General features: G+C 37.4%; 1 protein-coding gene across 15 annotated transcripts in view; it reads right to left on the reverse strand.

The window, feature by feature from the left end:
- Positions 1-21,362, reverse strand: part of LOC148649414 (nck-associated protein 5-like) — a 263,578-nt gene that overhangs the window by 47,402 nt on the left and 194,814 nt on the right. For all 15 annotated transcript variants that reach the window (XM_088606030.1, XM_088606032.1, XM_088606033.1 and 12 more), the window contains 3 exons: positions 19,394-19,432; positions 18,880-18,999; positions 14-118 (listed from right to left, as the gene is read on the reverse strand). In XM_088606030.1, coding sequence (XP_088462156.1) covers positions 14-118; positions 18,880-18,999; positions 19,394-19,432 — 264 coding nt within the window. The remainder of the gene's footprint in view (positions 1-13; positions 119-18,879; positions 19,000-19,393; positions 19,433-21,362) is intronic.

The raw sequence follows: 21,362 nt of genomic DNA on the forward strand, positions 1-21,362 counted from the left end.
AAATGTGTCTCACATGAAGTGGAATTTCTGGAATTCGGGGCTGCAGGAAACCTTTACTTCTCTCTGTTTCCAACAGTAGATCTCCAGATGACAAATCCATGATTCGAGAGTGTAGTTTCTAGACAAAATATAACACAAAAGTAAAAAATGATATTTCATTTTAAAAATTCCAATCCAAAATCAAGGATATAATGTCAGCTGCAATAACTTCAATACTACTGGATTAAAGTAGACAACACTAGAAAACTCTTAAAATCAGGAATGATTACATAACAGATCCTTTCTTAGGGGATACTTTAAAGTACATTAATAAATCTTAAAGAGAAAAGTCTGGCATTTTCAAAAGTATTCAACAAGTGCAAGTAAGGATAGCTGTGTCATAAGCATTCTTAAAATAGTCTGAATTGTTAACCTTCCAATACACTGCAGCTGTTTTAGATGAGATTGCTTCAGACGCAATGTGTGAGTTTAAAAGTGACCCTTTTCTAAATAGCATTGATCTTGTGAAGGGTTTCCTTACATGGGTTTTAACTCAAAGTCATTAATGTCATCTGTTAGGAATAATTAATGTGAATAGAAAATAATTGCATTGGGGATTTAGGGACTTCAAGGATTTTTTACATTAATATTCACACAGTATTTGATTATATACTCTATTCTTTATTTCTATTGCACTCCAGAGGAATACTAAACCAAATGCATTTCCACATATTAATCTGCAGACTAATTACCAATGGATTCTCTGTGTATTTCTTCAGATCTGCTTAACTGCAAATACAGTATAATAAAACACATGATTTATGAAACTATACAACTCCAAGGACACATTTAGTGCTGGTTTGTAGATTTTTTTGGTCTTCAAATCTTGTGTCCCATAAAAAATCTTTAAAATACAATAAAGCAGAGACAGTAGCTCAAGTGGTCCTTGACTCAAGGCATGAAGGTCTGATTACAGCCTGAAGGTGTTTTGTTTATAGAAATTAAAGTGATCTTGAATAACTTCCTAACTGTATTCAAATAATACTTTTTTAATCTGAAAGCAAGAGCCTAACCAGACACTACAGTAACCAGTGGTTGAAAAAATATGAATAGCAATATAGTCTATTGTTTCTATTTTTTTCAACCAACTATAAATTATTTTTATACAAAAAAGCACTTGATTATTTGAAGGTTTAAACACCTGCCTTTGCTGAATATACAGTATACTGTAGTAGATAATTTGGAACTATAATCCAACGTGTTGGATTTTGTCCAGACCTTTTGTGTCCAGAAGGTAATAGGACCAATAAATCGACTCATTAAGTCTGGTTAAGATGCTTGTGGTAGACCTAAAGAAACTGCAGTTTACAGTGCGAGGTATTTTATACAGTATAACCTTTGATGCTTCCAGGAGTTTATCAAATCCAGTGCATCACATGCTTCTTAGAGAAACAGTTGGGGACTGTTTTGCACACATCTTCAGGCAGTTTAGAAATAACTGAAGCATAAAGATTTTTTTTTCTTTTTTAACGACAGAACAACTCATAACTGTCTTTAAATAGAGTTGGAGGCAAAAGAATGATAATACAAAAGGGCAAGATGGCAAGCCCTCCAGACACATGAAAAACCACATCTCTCAGCTCACACTGCAAAAAGGCTCCATATGTTGCTGCACATTCTCCTGCCTTGCTCCAAGGCTTTATACCATCAACAGTGTGAATATCTCTAATAACTGACAAGCAATATCACAAGAAAAAGGAGAAGTCTCTGACAGTTGAAATGCAGAGTCCTCAGGGCCAGAGTCCGTCTACACAGATTCATCTGCCATTTCCAGAACTTCTTAATAAGATGAGAGGTTTGGAGCATTTCCTCTTGTCTGGTCCCATGCAAAGCGCAGTGAATTTCAAAGGACAGCATGGTGATGAATGCAGTTAGCAAAACAAATCTGCAACCACCTTCAAAACAATCACACCATGCCTCCTTCAGACTTCGAAGTCTTGTTACACTTCATTGCAGATGATAGCATCAAACAATTGGAAGAGTACTGTGATTCAGAGATGAAGAGATGAAGGAAAGCATTCGGCTTGAATTTCATAAATCTCTCAGGGCATAAAACTGTGAGGTATAGCATTAGACAGGATTTGGTGCATAAGCATAGACAGCAATATAATCTATCAGGATCTGACTGAGAAGGTTACTGCTTCCATCAAGTTTGTTTTATTAGCTCCCGTGCAATCCCATAGGACTTATTAATTTTTATCAAAGGGCCTTAAATTGCCACTAGATCAAAAAACATTTGTTTGTATCATCTTTAATATTTTTTGTCTCAAAACTGATCAGTAATTGCCTTTGTATCGGGTTTTTCCTTTCCAAATTCAGTAGATAACTAACATTAACCGTTCATTTTTATTTAAAGGACAATGTCAAACATTTTGATTAATCATGCAAAAAAAATGTGTTTGTATGATCTGAAATTCTGCATCACTTTGTTACAATGAATTTCTACATAATTATAAACAATGCTTTTGCAGATTTCACAAATACATCCATCCATTTTCTAATAGCTTGTTCTAATTCAGGGCTGTGGGGAGCCAGAGTCTGTCCCTGCGTGCAACAGGCACACGGCAGGTTCAATCCTGGACAAGACGTCAGTCCATCGCAGGGTCCCAAATATAACACACTTGAATTCTATGTTTAATGGAATCTTTCTTATGAGCAATAAATTATTTATTAAAGCTTCCTAGCTAAATAAAATTTTGGCATCAGTAAAACTCCCATTTTTATTACTGCTGATGAGCCAGAAACAGACCAACAGAGAAAGGAGTGCAATTTAAGGCACAGCAAAGTGGTGTTTAGGACTGCTTCATGGCACTCCTGAACACCACTGGCACTCCTGGTCTTGGGTTCAAACACATTCTGCGTTTACTCTGCTGTCATGTGTGTTTTTGTTCATACTCTGGTGTCCACCTGCAGTTCAAAGACATACTATCTAGGTTAAATAGTTAAATACTATCTAAATACTGTAGGTTAAATCCTTTCTCTCAGGACTGGCTTCACATCCAGGGTGTGTCCTGCTTTGCACCCAATGTCTACCAGGTTAGGTGACCCTGAATCAGACTAAGTGGGTATTGAAAATAGAAGAATGTTGTGAATTAAGCAACATATTAATTCAAATAAATTGCCATAGACTTTCTCCTGTAATGTTAAATATCATCCCTGCTTGACTTCCATCCTGAAGTCCAACAGTAGCTATTCCAGTTCAGAACAGACACTTCCCTTTGCCTTTGCTTTTCTAATCATAGCCAACCACTTACTCAGAATTTAAAATCAAACATCTTTATTGTGCTCATAATATACTGTACCTCTTTGCTCTTTTACACACTCTCCAATTATCATCCACTTGAATGCTAAGCGCTGACAAGGACACCCTGACATAAGGTCCCTGCTTTGCAAATCAATTCTTATGAAAACGGAAAGCTTAATCTCTAATAAGAATGATGAAATCTGCTCAGTTAAATTATGCGCTTGGCTCTTTAGGATCTGACTTGCTGTCAAAACTACACAGCTGAATGAAAAACACTGCAGAAGATTACAAACCAGTTATCTGCGGCACTCACAAAAAAAGTAGCTCTAGAGCTCTGAAAAATAATCAACAAGCTCTTATGGAAAAATAATATACAAAGGAAATATGAAAAGTAAGAATAATAGATAATTGTATATGCATTTAGACACACTAAATGTAATGAACCCACTCGTTTGCCAAAATGGAGAACTGTGACACTGGCATTTAATAAATTATTTTTAAATTCAGAAATATTCATGTGGACTTTAAAAAAAATAAATATTACGCTTAAGTATCTCATGCTTACTTAGTATAAAATAGAATAATAGTACTCTAAACACAGCAGGATGCCAAATTATAAGCAACCGTACTGATTTTTCAACCTTTTCTAGCTCCCTCACAAAAAGCAAGTAATCACAGGTTTATATAATAATAATAATAATAATAATAATAATAATAATAATAATAATTGCTTACACTTATATAGCGCTTTTCTGGACACTCCACTCAAAGCGCTGTACAGGCAATGGGGATCCCCTCCACCACCACCAATGTGCAGCATCCACCTGGATGATGCGACGGCAGCCATAGTGCGCCAGAACGCTCCCCACACACCAGCTATCAGTGGGGAGGAGAGCAGAGTAATGTAGCCAATTCATAGATGGGGATTCTTAGGAGGCCATGACTGGTAAGGGCCAATGGGGAATTTGGCCAGGACGCCGGGGTTACACCCCTACTCTTTTCGAGAAACGCCCTGGGATTTTTAATGACCACAGAGATTCAGGACCTCGGTTTTACGTCTCATCCGAAGGACGGTGCCCCGTTACAGTATAGTGTCCCCGTCACTATACTGGGGCATTAGGACCCACATGGACCACAGGGTGAGCGCCCCCTGCTGGTCCCACTAACACCTCTTCCAGCAGCAACCTTAGTTTTCCCCAGGAGGTCTCCCATCCAGGTACTGACCAGGCTCACACCTGCTTAGCTTCAGTGGGTTGCCATATAAGACATGAATTTCTAATTTTAAAGAAACCTATAAAAGCTCCTTGAGCTCCAGTTAAGTGAAATGATTTCCTGGTCATTACTAGCTAGCAAGTGCAAACTGAGCAAAATCCACCCTTCTTTATATACGTTATATATATATATTTATATTTATAATATATATATATTTATATAGTTCCTTCTAGCTGTAATAATCTTCAAGTCAGCACAGTGGGTACAAATGTCCTGTGCAAAACTAAAATATTTTTTAACTTGCTACAGTACCTCTGGTTCTCCTCATTTGGACACAGTGAAAACCCCATGGCTAAGTACAAAATGATCTAAAAAAAACTTCATTCTAAAACCTCAGAGTGTCATACTAGGCAAGTCAATGAAACTGCAATAAAGATGAATTAATCAGCAAATCACATCGCCTGTGAAACTCCCCAGGCCCTGCTTCTACTGTTCAAAAACTTTGCTTGAATTGTTTTTTTCCTCTGGGGGCGGCTTTTATCATTCTCCTTAACTTTTTCTTTGTTTTTTCATCTTTCAGGTGAGCACTTTCTCTTCTTAAGGTTTAAGACCCATTTCTAATTGCACCTCCCCCTGCATCTTCGTGTCTATTTGTTGGATTGACTGGAAGCTAAGATCATGTAATGGCAACCCTTAGGAAACAGGGGATCTTCATTTGGCCATGCAACCTGAAACGGCAGCCTAGCTGAAATCACAGCCTGCTGGCAGCATCGGCTGAAGAGATGAGGGGTTATTTCTGTCTCCACAGCCATCACTGCCGAACACTTTCTCTCCAGATGGCCTAATAGGAGCCCACTTATTGTGTGTTGTCCAATTTTTTTTAATGGGTTATGTGCACCAAATTCAAGGTTGCATCTTGCATGTATTAACCACATTCCTCTTGGGAACAAAAACTAAAGTGAAGCCAGACCTGCAGAGATGATGGGCTACTTACAGAAATACAGAAAATCATTACCCTGTTCATACCAGTAGTGATCTTTATTTTGCATTCTGCTTTAGTGGTTTTTAGAAAGTTCACAACTGGTGAACTTCACATTAATGACAGAGGCTGGTGTCTTATGTAAGAGTTTGGTTTTGGAAACCGATCAGTGAGTCAGCTTATGAGCCATGTGTAAATTACTGTTTCATATCGTGATGGCAGTAGGCTCCCTTCCTGTCCTATTCTACTGTATGTCCTGCTCAGCTCACATTACAGTATATCTTGTAATATAATTCAAAAAGCTTTATTCTGCGACAAGATAAAAACAAATTCAGGAGTTAAACAGGATGTAAAAATAAAAAAGTCATGGATTAAATAATGGAAATGTGAGAAAGTGCTATTTAAAGTGTTCCTTTGCAGCTGTAAATAGTTCCCACGTTTTTAAAATTATACAAATTGGAATTTAGCATTAATTTGCAGTGGATTTATATGAAGTCACACTTGGCATACCTTTAACATAGTTTTGCTACTTTCTTTGGGCTAAGTTGAGTGTTACTTAACCCAAGGAGTGCCTCTATTGCATTTATTATATGAAGTTAAATTTTGTTCTTATTGTTTATTGCTGATCATTCTTAATTGGGGTATTTTGTCTTATTATCTGCATGGAGAAACCTGCTGAAAAAGCAAGAACAAAATAAACTTAGTCTCCCTCATGCAACTCAACTTCCCATCAAACTCCAATAACTGTCATTCATAGCATTTCTTTTTGCTGCGTCAGCTTCAGGCTTTGCAATTAGGTACTACCCACCAAGCGTAATTTGCATTTTGTTACACCGACAACTGTCATTTGGGAACATAAAAAAACAATAATGACTTTATACAAAGGCCTCAAACTACTTCAGACAGATTCAAGCTCAAAGCTCAAATCTAGACTTACAGGTTAGGTCAGGCAAATGCAGCATTTTCCTGTCAGAAATGGGAATACTGTACCTGTCATGATTTTATGTTTGCATTTCTTTGGCAAGTAATAAGATTCTTTAATTATATTTAACATAGGTATCAAAATTACTCTCCATTCCCAAAAATATAAGGAAATGAAAACTTAAGGCATAAAACCCATTTAAGCAAAATGCAAAATGCAAGTCCAGAATGCAGTGTTTTGGAGTAAGAGGGGTCTGTACCCCACTTTCTTTGAAAGGTTGCAGAAATGTCTTAAAAAAACATACAGTATTTCCAGGCATTGCAAATCTGTACTATTAGATAAATGGATAGATTTTTCTCTTTGTAGAGTCACAATAAATCTACTGTTTATTTAACAGTACAGTTTTAGAATATGCTTGGATATGAGACGGAAAATCGCTAAAAGTTTGATCTGAAGTACTGAAAGATTATACATGAGCAATGGCTGGCAGGCTGCTCTCGTGGGCAGGAGCTCAAAGCTGATGAAAGCCTCTTCAGATGGCACGTCTGCCTACACCATGTCTGCTGATGAGCCCATAGGAACTGGCACGGAACAGCAAGGTTACTGACCAAGAAAATCTAGCTTACTTCTTCAGAACAAGATTCAGTTGTTCACATGATATGATAATGTTGTGACGCCAAGGCCATTATTACATAAAAATACGGAACCTATACAACAGTGTATTTTAGAAATAAGACAACCCACATATACTGTACAGCTTTGCCTTTGCCTTGGTGAAGTTTGAAACCTCTGTATATGGATTACACACTCTCACTATCACCATGATGAGTGCAGAACTTCCTGTGCTGGGGTTTGATCATGGCTGCTCACAGGGCCACACATCATCACTCCCGACATACTGGACAGTAGACGGGTTTTTGGGAAGATGGCTCGGACTCCCATCGGAAGAGATTTCAGTGCTATCCTCACTCCAAGGGGGTTACATCAGCTTCTGTAGCAGGCGTTGTACCAAATGAGCCCTGACATACTGCCCTTATGAGAGCTATGTGTTGTTTAACAACACAGTAATGACCATTAACACAGAGGCAGGTCACACCTTAATTGCTTAAATTAGAAAAAAAACAAGTTTTCAAATTGGCACACCTTTCCTATCAGTCCCCTGACTTTAACTCTGCCAGGATAATTTGCTAAAACAGTAAAAGGAAAGCAGTTTTGTCACGGTCATCATCCCTCCTCTGGAGGGCGCTCCGACCTTTTATTATTAGTTTTATTATGACGTGCACCTGTCTCCTGTTTAACCTATATAAGTTATGTGCCTTCTAAGCTCTGGGCTCAGTATTGGAAGATGGACTCCGGGACCAGGAGAGACCCGACGGCTTCACCGCGGCGTCCTGACCATCTGAGTCCGGAGCTCTGAGCGCCTGGCCTCGTCATCGTGTTTTTAACTTCCCTGTTCCTGTTCCGGTTCCGACTCGGTTCCTGTTTTTAACTGTTTGTCTTGGATTGATCTCCCGGCTACCTGGACTTTGGACTGCGCCCTGTTTTTCCCTTTTGGACTCCCACTGAACTTGTTTGCCTGCGCTCCCTCTCGCACCTGGATGACCGTCGGCACCGCCCCCTGTGTCCTCACATCCATTCCTCTCCGTGTTTTTTCCTATGTCCTTCTCCGGTCTCTTCTGGATTATACCTGCATAGGGTCCTAAATATGTACTACACGGGAGTCAGGACCATCTCCTGTGACACTTTGCAACCAGCACATACAGTACTGCGAGGTGGCTATAGTTGTATGCGCAGTAACATAAGGTAAAAATGCCTCAAGTTGTGTGACAGAATGCCTAGGATGTGTACAGCTGTGATTGTTATCAAGGGTGTGCTTTTCTGAGAAATGCCTGGAGAAGAAAGAAAACTAAACCTCCTCTGCTTTGGAGAAGATCGATGCGTTTTTGAAAATTCAATAATTCAAGAAAAATTGTCCCCTTCTTTGTATTTCATTGAGATTGTAAAGCGTGTGCCCATAACTCTGACTGCCAGCATATACAGTACAGTATAATACTGTATGTAAAGGAGACATGAAGGCTGAGGAATACACATTGCTGTCACTACTGACACAGCTTATTCTGTACTTCAGTAAGCACCTACCTCTTGTTCATGTCACAAAGCGCCAGAAATCATCTAAAAAAATTAGGCAGGCCTCAATAAGATCTCGTTATTGACAGAAACATTGATCGATGTTGGCTCCAACAGAATTGGAAGCTGCAGATCAATTCCCTTATTAGATTCTTTCTCACTGCTGTCACGATCATTTTATCACACAGGTTGGTGCTATCAAAAGCTGCCTTATCATGTTATAAAGTGTTAGAGTTGCTGCTTTGGCTATACAGTAGCATCAGGTCTGTGTCTCCGATTTTCAGACAAGGAAGGCAGCAAAGATACACCTAAACCCACATAATCAGGACGAAGCCCTCTGCCATTCAGGCAATTTTGTAGCAATCAGCCTATGTGAATAAGGGAATATTAGGCTCAGTAATGAGTTAAGATGAGAGGGACTGCAATACTATCATGCCTAAATAGAAGCTTGTGCTCTACCAAAAGCAACAGAAAAACAAGAAACTTGTGGAGTTCATTGTTATTTCCTGCTTTTTATTATCCTAATGAAACAGTATGTTAGCAATTTGTTGCTCAGTTATGAGGCAATTATGACTTTATAGCACGTTAGTCTTTAAATCATCCGTGATTAAGGTGCTGCAACAATTTACTTTAGGTGCTTTCATTAGCGTTCATATGTAAGTGAACTGCAGGTAACTTATATTATTTAACACAAGCACAAAAAGAAATTCCTGGGTGTCCTTTTCATTCAGTTAATGGTTCTAGAGAGGTAGCTTTACAGCACTATACTGTAAATAACCTGTCAGTTTTAACAATGAGGCATAGCATATCTTTGCAGTAAAATATTCATATTGAAGGTATACAATAAACTTTACTGTAAGTCACATGAGCTCAGGGGATTCAGTGTCCTATCTGTAAATTATTTCACTCCTTTTAACCAAAAATGCATTCCCTTCGTAACCACTTTAATATGAAATCAAGTTTTTGTTTTTGATTGCTTTAAGTATTATTAAAAATGTAGAATAATCATGCCAGATATACTGCACAGTATCTAGAACTAAACATTAAAACAGGAAAGATGTATTGTAATACTGTATACTCCTTTAGCAGCTCTTAAACAAAAAAAATAAAATTTATCCAATTGATTATTAATGATGATTAAACATTTCTTCAGTTTTACTTAATAATTTGAAAATGAAATAAATAAAGCCAAATGCTCTGTAACCAACGATAAAAACACATAAACTGAAATCTGTCCATTTTCTGGACTGACATCATGGCCAGGGTGAATCCCACTCTGTGCCCAGGGCTTGCGTTTTTTGGACGAAACGGTTAAAAAATGGATGGATCTTGTAAAATGAAACCTGCAAAATACTAACCTTAAGCAATTAATACATGAGACAAAAACTAAAGATCTACTATTTTACTTTAAGGAACAAACATATAATAGCAAGTTAGTTTAGGTGGGCAGCTGCGTCAGGATGCGTAGGCTGTAAAGGAACAAGTAATAGGTTTATTCCCTGCTGAAATCCAATGTAGACGGCTGGGCATTGGAGAAACAGGAAGGAGACTCGGAGACCGCTATAGAGAACATGTTAGGGCTGTGAAGATTAAAGATTTCTCCAAGCCCATTGTTTCTCATTTCATCTCTGACGGCCATGATCACACTAATCTCTCCGTCTGTGTTCTCAAAGACGGTTTTCCGAACTCATCCATCAGAAAGATTTTCTTCTAAATTCTCTCTATTCATTGTAGGTTTCATTTCACACCTCTCTACACCTATTCTGACTTCACACCTCTTGATTGGCCTCTCTTCTGTCCCCTGCTCCCGCCTCTCACTCCTCCTCCCTCCCAGCTTTTGTTCTCCCGCTACATTACCTTTGCTCACTGCCCTGTCTTTCTCACACCTGAAGGAGGCTGCATGGCTGAAACGTGTTTTCTTTCTTCTTTTTTTCAGAATAAACCTATTACTTGTTCCTTTAATAGCAAGTTAGTAGGTCTGTGGATCTTATACAATGTACAATTAAACATGTGTCCAAAGATAATTTAAATATATATATATCTCAAATACAAGACGTGAATATTTGATATCTTTATTATTCTCATTATGACTGTTATTTTCAATAATAACAACGTACTGTATGTGAGTGATTAATTACTTTTTGATTTGGTTCATTAAAATACGTCACCACCTCTTTTGTCTCTATTTAACTGCGTTTGGGAGTGAACTGCAATTGCTGAATACCCCCACTCCTACGCCTGCCACTACTGGTGCCTCCCTCCACATTTCCAATCCAACTGCCCCTAAAGTGAAGTCAGACGAGCGACGAGGATTTGATTCGGCACTTCCAGTCACCATCGAACCTCCACTGGCACCACGGACCCGCGCTGTAGTAAACTCCACTTCCATTTCCACCGACAACACTGCACTCCACTGCAGCGAAATATTAGCACTCTGATTGAAGGCCTGCATATGAAAACCATTTCAGACCTGTAAATGCTAATAAAAGATCTGCAGATGTCTGAACATGAATGCTATTATTAAGTTCCAACCTCTGTACCTAAGGCAAGGAGTAGAGCCACTGGAGATGAAACTGAGATGCTTCCAAATCAATATTGTTCCAATGAGATGGGCAGTTATACTATTTTTGGTAGTTTGAAACCTATTGGCTTCTTTCTTACAAGTAACTCCATCCTCTTAAGTGTTTTGAAAGGTAAAAAGCTTCCGACATACTGTAAATTGTTATCCACTGGAGTCAAGAGAAGAATCATCAGGGTCTAAAGATACGTGGAGAACAAAAAATAAAATACAGTAACCTGCTTTAAAGTGTATTACCCACCCATAATTTGAAGTGTTATTCTAAATTATGGAGTCTGCATGTTTTTCCTGGTTCTTTTCTTCATCTAGTGCGTACAAACAACAGTTAAAAAATAAAGCTTATTTGCTGCCTGGGAATTACCTAGTCTAAATCATTTTCTTGTACTTTGCGATAAAACTCATTTTCTCTGTGTTTTCTCTTTTATTTTCTCTCGGCTCCAAATTGGATTTCTGAAGCCTAGAGTACAAAAAAGATAATAAATTGGATGTCTCATAAAGCCCATTTAAAAAAAAAAACATTTAATTATTTAGAATAAAGAATTACATAGGGAAATAAACTCTTAACATTGAACAACAAAAACATTGTTTGCCTGCAGGCCTCTGGGCCGCTTATTTTTCTATGACAGGACGGCTGTACAGTATATTGGACTGGATAGTAATGATGCAGAAGTTTCAAAGCTTCGTAAAGGCTAATGTGCTGAATGCCAGGGAACAAGCCTGATGGTTAAATAATTCGCTGTGGAGCCTGGTGCCTCGCATTCTGATGGACCCTGACGATGACAGGTTTGAAGGCACTGACAGCCGGCTGGCAGCAACAGGCAACTGTGAGCCGCCAACAGTCACACAACACCACCTCTTCATTACACACTGAAAGAAAGAGGAGCAGTTGGGTGGATTCTCTGCACAGTTGCCTCCTGATAAAAACTGCCCTTTTAGTCTCCATCCCGAGGCAGGGGGTGATCCCGGTGGGTAGGTCAGGCTGGCAACTGGTCCAGCTCTAGAGTGCCTGGGCCTGCTTTGACTACACTACTGGCTCTCCGTGACCCCCACATCTCCATCCTTGACCTGCCACTCTGTGGCCTGCACTGCCTGTCCCACCCGCCTTCACCATTGGCTCTGGAGCTTGAGAGGACCTGTCACATGTCCCTGGACATGGTGATGACTCCGAGAAACCTCCATACAGTCAGCTCAAGGCTTGTCCCAGAGAAAGCCTGCTCGCACTGCATTCTGCAATAAACCCCGTATTCCTCCCCCTTGTGGCTATAGTGTCTCACTGCTTCTTCCAGAGCAAAATCTCCATTAACTCCATTAACACAGTGCTAACAAGACCTACGTTACTGTTGGAGAGGTGGGGTCTTTCATGATCAATTTGCGATTCTAGTTAATTATAAAGTAATTGCAATTATGATGTCATAACAACTGTGGCAGTCACAAAAGGAAAGCCACCAATCAGCAATTGCATTTTAGCGTTATTAGAACCAAATCAATTCTAGTGGCATATGCGCTTATGAAGAAAACCTTTTAAATAAATACTACACAATACATCACAACCTCACCAAATTACAGACAACAACAGCTCTCAGGAAACAGGATTTTCAAAAGGAGATGAGTAAGTACTAGTAGTACTATGACTAATAATAATATTAAAAATAATAATAACAACAACACACCTCATAGAGTAAAACAGTTCCATTAGCCAAAGCTACAGTACTCAGCTCTCATAATGACCTAGTGGAAGAAAAAGTAGATTTAACAGTAACCTAACGATCAGAACCTGCTTCATATTCAAAAAAGTCCTGACAACTAAAGAAAAGATGAAGTCTCTTGGCTCCACAACTTGGAAACTTGGAATTCCTCACAGGAGACACAAAGAGCTCTCATTCATTAGATTACTTCCAAGCTTGTAGAATCCCCCAGATTTCCTAGGGCTTTATCCACTGGTCAGATAAGTGGGATGAGAAGGAATGTCTCTTGCCACAGAAGCCGAAGGGCACAAAATCAAGCCCAGTTGTGCCCTGGGCTGCCCCTTTCCATATGGGGACTGTAATGAAGCACAATAAAAGGAAATGATAGCATTAATGCCTTGAACTTTATTCTCAACTAGGCTTAAACCAGGAACTTCCCTCACAGGATTATACAAGTTAATTTCCATTCCTTTTCTTTCATGTATATTATACCTCTGGGTTTATCACTGTCATGCGCCAGTGTTCATACTTCTGTTCCAACTTCTTTTGTTGGCCTCAAAGAAATTAAGGCAGGGGTTACACCGATCCAGCAGCTTGAACAATATAAACGTCTACATTATTTATTCACACACCGAGCTCAAAATTAAAACACTGTCTTTTAAATCAATTGTCACTTCTATCAAAACAACATCACTGATTTTTTATAAAACACACCAGGAGTCATTTTATCCTCTTTCTCCGGAGCCAATAAATCTGAATACATCTGGATAGAAACCGTTTAGAACAAGCATTTCAGAAACTGTATATTACATTAATCAGTCATTTAGTACAGGAACAGTTAATATACAGTATGAAAGGCTTTCTGGGTTTCAGAAAGGTTTAATAGATTATGAATAGGTAAACTGTGTTACGTTTAGATAGAAAGATTAACTACGCTATTTCCTTTTTTCATTTACATACTGTACCTTATGGAAAAATATTTGTTGTCTTCTGACACATATAGTATGAATATTATATCTTATATCTGGAGAAAGTTGGTCTAGTTCAATTTCTTACATAATCCTTGTGTTACAAAAACATAAGCAGTAAACTATTTCTTAACACAGAAACACAAAGCATTTCAACAGATTCTTTCTTGGATGATTTTGGATGGTCATTTGAAATGTAATTAGAATTTACAGACAGAACTGCTAATGATAATGAGGTCATTTCCTCAAAAGGACAAGCTAGCTTAACTACACTCAGAATTTCAAACAACCCTGATCTCTCTGACACCATTCGAATTTGAACTTCTGTGACCTTTTGAAAGTGAAGTCTACATTATTGTGCATGTGCCTCAAGCTAACCGCAGTGCCAACATTTTTCACTTATTTCAGCAAAATTTATTACAATCGTAGTTTTAATTAAATGCACATTAAATTAGTTGTCATTTAAATTTGCAGCTTTTAGTTTAAAATTTAGTGCTTCGAACATACAGTAATTGTGCCTCTAGGATAATAGTACATTGCTAATTGCATGATATTTTACTCAGAAAATTAAACAAAAAGTCCTAAAGAAACAAAGTAAAAACAGAATAAAATATAATTACTTTATTGCCGGTTATAGTGTTTTTTCACAATATTTGTAGTATAAAGTTTAATGTATAATATATACTGTACTGTATTATACAGTAACTTCAGCAGTATGTTGTTTAAATCTGTTTTAAATTTTTATTGTTAATATATTTTGCAATAATATTAGGATTCAGAAACATCTTTTTCAAATTTGTGCCAAAAGAACAAACATTGCTAACATCTGCTATATTATATCAGACAGCCATTTGGTGTAGGAACAGTTAATGTGTGAAAGACCTTCTGGTTTCAGAGGATTTGGTAGGAAGATCTTATCATAGGATACAGTATTACACATCCTCAGCAGAGTCATCAATGATTCAGTCAATAGTGTCACAGGGCCTTGATAGGGAAGAGAACAGGGCAGGACTCAAGCCATTAATGCACTGGGCAGGCCATCTGGGACAGCCATGGGCACATTAAAAACATATGATACATTCAGCCAAGGACATTTACAGGCTCTGCTTAAACAGTGTGCCTCTGTTTGCTTCTACAGTATAAAGCTTCACAGGGTTTTGAAACAAACAAAAATTAGGAATATATAATTAATAGCTGAACATTCTCCCATGTTTCAGGAACCTAAAACGGCACATAGAACACACTGCTTTTCACTATAAAACAGAGACATAACTTACCATTATCCATACCGTTAAAACTGAAACTGCTCGGTTAACATTTTAAGTCCCAAATAATTGGTATAGTCTGTCATCCTTACCCACACAGCTCAGTAATATGACAAAACAACCCAGTTTCAGGGTAATTGACAGCCAAATCTTTATGCGCAGCACTTGTAATTTATAATGAGCCTACATTAGCATAAGAAACTATTAGACACTTTAAGTACACACCTGCATGCAGCTAATCAAATACCTGATTAAATTCAAATGCAGAAGATAAAAAGGATGGGTTGCCACATCACACGCAACAGCAATTGAAACTCATCCTTAATTATAATATCAATTGTGCTGTGTTTTTTTATCGTGAAAATACAAAATCCCCTATGGGCTTATGATAAATTTAATTACTGCCGTCGCCTGACTATGTCATTGGAAGACTGAGAATAGGAAACCTGAGTCTGGTGGAGACAATACTCAACATGTTCTTTGTCTAACTATTTTCATTCTGCAGACAAAGTGATTCATATGTTGAATAACCTTGAAGAAAAAGGCTGTTTTAGTTATACATTTATTATTTAGTTATATATTATTATTTCAGTTGTTAGGATACTCAAATTGAAGTGATTTTAAACTCGTTAAAAAATATCAGCACACTTTCTCCAAGTATATTTTTGCAGAAACCGTTTTTATTTACTATTGCTAATTTTCCTTTATTGTCAACATATTTTTCTTTAAATTAGGTATTTTGAGAGTACACTGTAAGTTTTCACCCCAACACAAAAGAGGCATTTATGGACCCAATATTTCTGACAAAAAATTAAAGTACAGTATAATCTGATCCATTAACCATTAGACCACATCTTGAGCCCTCAAGCAAAATGAATGTAACTGCAAGGGTAAGGCATTAATAAATATACTTTCTAGAGCTAATTTAGTAGTATTTAACCATGCCCTGTGGCCAACTTTTCACCCTAAAGCTGAGTTATATAAAGGGTATAATGGATATTTTCTGTGTGCTTACCTGTACAAAACTAGTGCCCCCTGCTGGAGAAGTATTTTTTTTTCAAATTAACTTGTGCTGCAGTTTTTCATAATACTTTAAAGTTTAAATCCAGAGAGAAGAGATAAAGGCAGGAAGATCGATAAACCATTAGGCTGAAGATAACAAAGAATGCAATATTTTTAGATGTCTGCTTTGATGAACAATTTTAACATTTTAATACACTTGAGTATTAAACACTTTACATGAAAGAGCGTTTTTTAGAGAACTATATCATGACCCTTAAAACCCTTTTTTATAAATAGTTAATTGATTAAAAGACATTAGGAATATACATATTGTCTTCGAAAAGAGAAACACATAACAGCCACTACTGTCCTGAGATTTTTTTATAGCTGCTGTGCTTATATCCATCAGATGGTGGCTGGATAAGTGCAAATAAAATACAAATATATATTCTTTTTAAATTGTAGAGTCAAATTTTACATCGTTGCTGTTTAAACTGTAAAACTGACACAAATTGACTGTTAGTTATGTTATGTTGTGGAGTTATGTTTGAAGACAATAATTAAAATAAATTATTAAGACAGTAACTTGTAATTAATTCCTCTAAAATTATGCAGGCACCTGTTGTGGTTGCAGATGCACTACGGTTTCCCTATGTTAAAAAATATAAATAAGGGTATTATTTTTCAGAGCTGCGCAATAACCTGTACTTATGGGAGATAACAGCTTCATACAATAACAACTAGGAATATCCCTGTTAGTCACAAGAGCATTCTCCGGAGTACAGCATAGTTAATATTGATTTCAAATTTAAATCCAAAGATACTGTAATTGCATCCAGCCAAATGGGAGATCATATCTCTGTCTCATTAGAATGTTTTTTAATTAAAAAAATCTTTAATATATGACCACATTAAGAGTGAGATACACAGAGAGTGATTTTCAAATCGTCTTGCTTCAGAGTAAAAAAATTGTTCCTCATTTTCTAAAAAGTAATTGAAAAAGTTTAAAGGTGTGAATTTAATAAGAGACAACGAGTGAAATGGGGAAATGGATATGTTTTCACTTAAACATCGCTGTTAAAAGTGTCGATGGATTTCATTAGGATAAACAACGGAGAACATTATTCACAGGAATAAATGACTTTTGAAGGTATCCCTTTATATTCTTATTTTCCTAAAATCCATGTGTTATTATTTTGCACCAGGGTACAAATGCACAAGCCTGTGACAATCTGTTGTCTAAAGTAAAATCAATAATGCGCTCAGTTGTGTTTGGTTCCATGGTTGCTGCAGATCAATACAAATTCCCTAGTCCTGGGATGTCTTCTAGCTTTGACCATCTTACCATTGTCTTGGGCCAATATCTCAGAAATAAAAATGTTAAGAAATAAAAAATCAAAACACAAAGAAGTTTGATACTCATAGTGTTAGGACTGAAACTGCAGCATTTATTTTTACCTTTGTGTTTCAAGACATAACCATCCTTACCTACAGTATACTTTAGTAAGCTCTCATCATACTTTTAGCAACATACTGTACATCATGCAGTGACGGCTACAGTTGTGATTCAAGATTTCACTCTGTTACTGGTGCAGTCTGGAAACAAAATCATGAGACCAGTGTGTTCCATCGCACAATATTTAAGAAGGCATTCTTTCCTTCTTAAAAAACTAATGTTTTAGTTTTCAATAGCTCTGATCGCATTCCTGCCTGAAAATGTGTTTTATTTTCATTTTCTTCCCTTTGATTACACGGATCAAAGGCGAGCAGTTCTCTCATGGCTCATTCATTCTCCTTTCACCACTCACTTCCAGCCTGACTTCAATCACACTGATGACAGCCACTCACTTCCCAACCCTCAAAAGTGACGCCAGTCTCCCTCTCATCCATCTGCTATCAATAGTGCCCCCCTCTCCAGATCTTTGAGTCACGTACAGCACTCATCTGAGAGTGTCTGACATCGGTTTGAAAAGAAATAACGAGGTTTTGAAGGCAGAAGAGAGAAACAGGGCAAAGAAAAATCTATATGTAGCAACACAAACAGATATAGCTGTCAATCTTGATTTGGGAAAAAAAAAGGATACTACAAACTTAACCCCATCTTTCATCATCTCTTATCTTTCTTTCTTTTGGACAAACCTAGCAATGCTAAACTGTGTTTCCACAGACACTTTACATGACACTGTTATGCCACTTCTGAGACAGTGAAGACGTGCTTTATACTGTATAAGTGACACGCTGGCAGGATCAGCAAAGCCTAAAGCCCTTCTTGTTGGAAGATATGTGGACAAATCAGTTTAGTCTCTGAAGACATAGCTTCCAGTGGAGGTTTGTCACAGAACTCTCATATATTTTTAATTAAAATAGCAATATTTTAGTAGAGCTGTGGAGTAAAGGGGCCCTGAAGTATATCTCAAAAGCCTCACAAGTTATATGTTGCATTGTGGAAAAAAGTTGTAAGTAGATTATACGTGTACAGTATTTCCTCTGTTAATGCCCTTGCCTCTAATAATTCCACATGCTGAAGGCAGGCTTTTTTTAAGCACAAAAGGTCTTGGAAAACAGTGCAGTTTGTTTACAACACACACACATGCAATATACAAAATAGGTAGCTCACACAAAAAAGAAAACAAGGAAAGAGAGCTTATTAATTAATTCTGCAGGTAGGTGCCCTTGTAGTTCTACTCTATACCCAGCCAAGATAAATGTCTTGTGAATTTTCATTCCCATAGAATGCATAAAATTTCAATTTTAATTACATTTTTAGAAATTTAACTCCTTCGTGACACCAGCCAGCTGTTAAGCAGAATCCAAGCCACACCCAGGAGGTTAAGCGAAGAACTGTAGTGAACACTTACCTGAAGCAGCAAACCAGAGGCTGGTTGAACCCGCTGCTGGAACAGAACATTCAACGTTCGATTCTGCTGCTCGAGATCAAACACTCTCGTCCTCAGCTTCAGGCATTCTTCTCTTAGATCCTGGAATGCAGAGAACACCAAACATTTTCCAGCTTTACGCGCCACAACAACAACAACAAGGTTCGAAGAAGGAGCATGCTCATTATTGAATCTTTTAACTTACAATGTTTGATTTTACTTCAGAATACAACAGCAGATGTTAACAATCTACAGTATTACCTTACACTAATGTAAACAAATGGACTTTATTTCAGGAGCACATCAGCAGAGAAATACTACCAGACATCTCCAGCTTGTCAATTAAAACCTCAGCAGTACAAAAACCACAGATCCTTGCTACTGTACACTATGTGAAACAGCTCAGAATAAATGTAGCAAATAAACAGATTTGTGCTTTAGGAAGATCGTAACTAGGGACAGAACAGAATTCATAAAGATGTGAGAAAATACAAACCTTTTGAGTAAGCAATGCCTGGACAACTTGATTTGCCACCTTGAAGAAAAAAAATTTTTTCATTATATGCATTATATGAGTTTCCTTACTACATACTGTAAATAATTATATCCGAATCATCTCTGTGCTGTTCTAGATGTGGGTTACTATAACTTTGGAACACAAAGAAAAAAGAATAGCCCAACTAGTAAAGGGTGTTATTTTATATTCTACCACTTACATCATGTGAATAGACCCTTGTGTGCAAACCACAACATGCAACATAGTTTGTCCATAAAAAAACATAATAAATGACACATTTTCAAGGATATGCACTCTGCTTTCATGTAGGTGCAGTTTTAATAACTTTGTAGAAAGACTGCAATAAAGTCTTTGCACTGGCCTTCATGACCACCGGAGTGGAACAGATTAGTCTGTGAAGATTTTCATGATGTTTAATTGTTTCTTGATCCAATATTGACAAAATGTTGCTCTTATAACGATGGCAATCTGCTCTGTTGTAAATTAAAACACTTGCTTTCACCAGTCTGACTGTGCGATCTGAGCAGTATTCAGACCACAAAGCATAATTGACTTTGAATCAGATTACAAGACATTGATTGGTGTTTTATTTATGCTGTTATAGAAACAGAATACATTCTCAATTAAGAGCAAAACACAAGTGTAAATATGATATGCATTTGGTATGTAGGCACATGCTGTTATACCATTAATATAAATCAGTACAGAAAATCCACAAATCTATTAATTCTGTTGGCCAGAGGCACTTCTCTGGATTTTTTTTATTTTCTATTGATTGTGTTTTCTCAGTTAACTTCAGCGATTTCAGAGAATTAAGAAGCCTCAACCTTGCACAGCATTTGACCTTGGAAGAAGCTGATTGAGGGTTTTAAAAAAGGTATTTCTTCATTTCAAAGAGGCAGTTTTAAAATAAATGCATTAGTCCATTAGTATTCAGACACCCAAGTACGCAAAAACACCTGTGAATTTGGAACGTGCAAAGGTAGCATTATGCTTACATGTTATATAGGGTGAAGGGCAGCAGGATTCCTGACTGTGGAGTTTCAGCGCATTCTTGTCATTGAATTTGTATTAGGACATACTGGTGGAGTAACTGGCATCTGGTGAAATTGGGCCTGGTGTGAGTGTATGCATGTCTGTGTTTGTGTCAGTGTGTGCCCTTTCAATGGACTAGCATCCTGTCCTGCCCATTGCTTGCCATAATAGGCTCTTCTGTGACCCTGTATTGGACGAAGCGGTTAAGAAACAGATGGATGGAAAATCTGCCACCATCGGCCATAGCCAAGGTCAGCTACAGGTAGTGTTTTGCTTTCAGAGGATGTTACATGGGGAAGAGGGAATGACCAGACATTGTAACCTGCGTTTTAATGCATATACAGAAATATATCTCAGGGTGTGGGGGTTTTGTTTTACCAATTCAGAAATATAGAGTACATTTTAAAAGAAATTGAAAGTGCATCACTGATTTATCTCGCATTTCACTGGAGGTGTACTTTAATAGTTGTCTGTTTAGCCGGGCAGTTTGGGTAGTGATATGAGAGAGAGAGAAGCAGTATTAAGCAGTAAGTAGCACTTTGTTAATAACTACAGCTTGGCTGAAGAAAAAAATTGGCTTATTGGAACATTACTTTTCTCCAAAGACGTCTTGATGAGTATTCAGTGTACAGCATACTGTAAGTATCAAAGGAAGCCCCCACAAAATCCACTTTTAAAGTTTACAAAATGTATCGACAACAACGAATTTATGTAACTGCTGTGCCATATTACATCCAAATATAATTATTCTATTTTTTGTTGAAATTTGATTTGGAATTTAAAAGCTGAAAAGCAAAGCCCAGGGGTCTGTTTAATCAGTAAATTACTGAAAAATATTCATTTCCTTGATATAACAGTAGGTAGGTAAAACACATTTTTTCTAAATAAATACACTGAAGTCAAATTGTATTCC

Source organism: Lepisosteus platostomus, chromosome 14, assembly GCF_059453375.1.
Source record: "Lepisosteus platostomus isolate fLepPlt1 chromosome 14, fLepPlt1.hap1, whole genome shotgun sequence".
In the NCBI taxonomy this organism is placed as follows: Eukaryota; Metazoa; Chordata; class Actinopteri; order Semionotiformes; family Lepisosteidae; genus Lepisosteus; species Lepisosteus platostomus.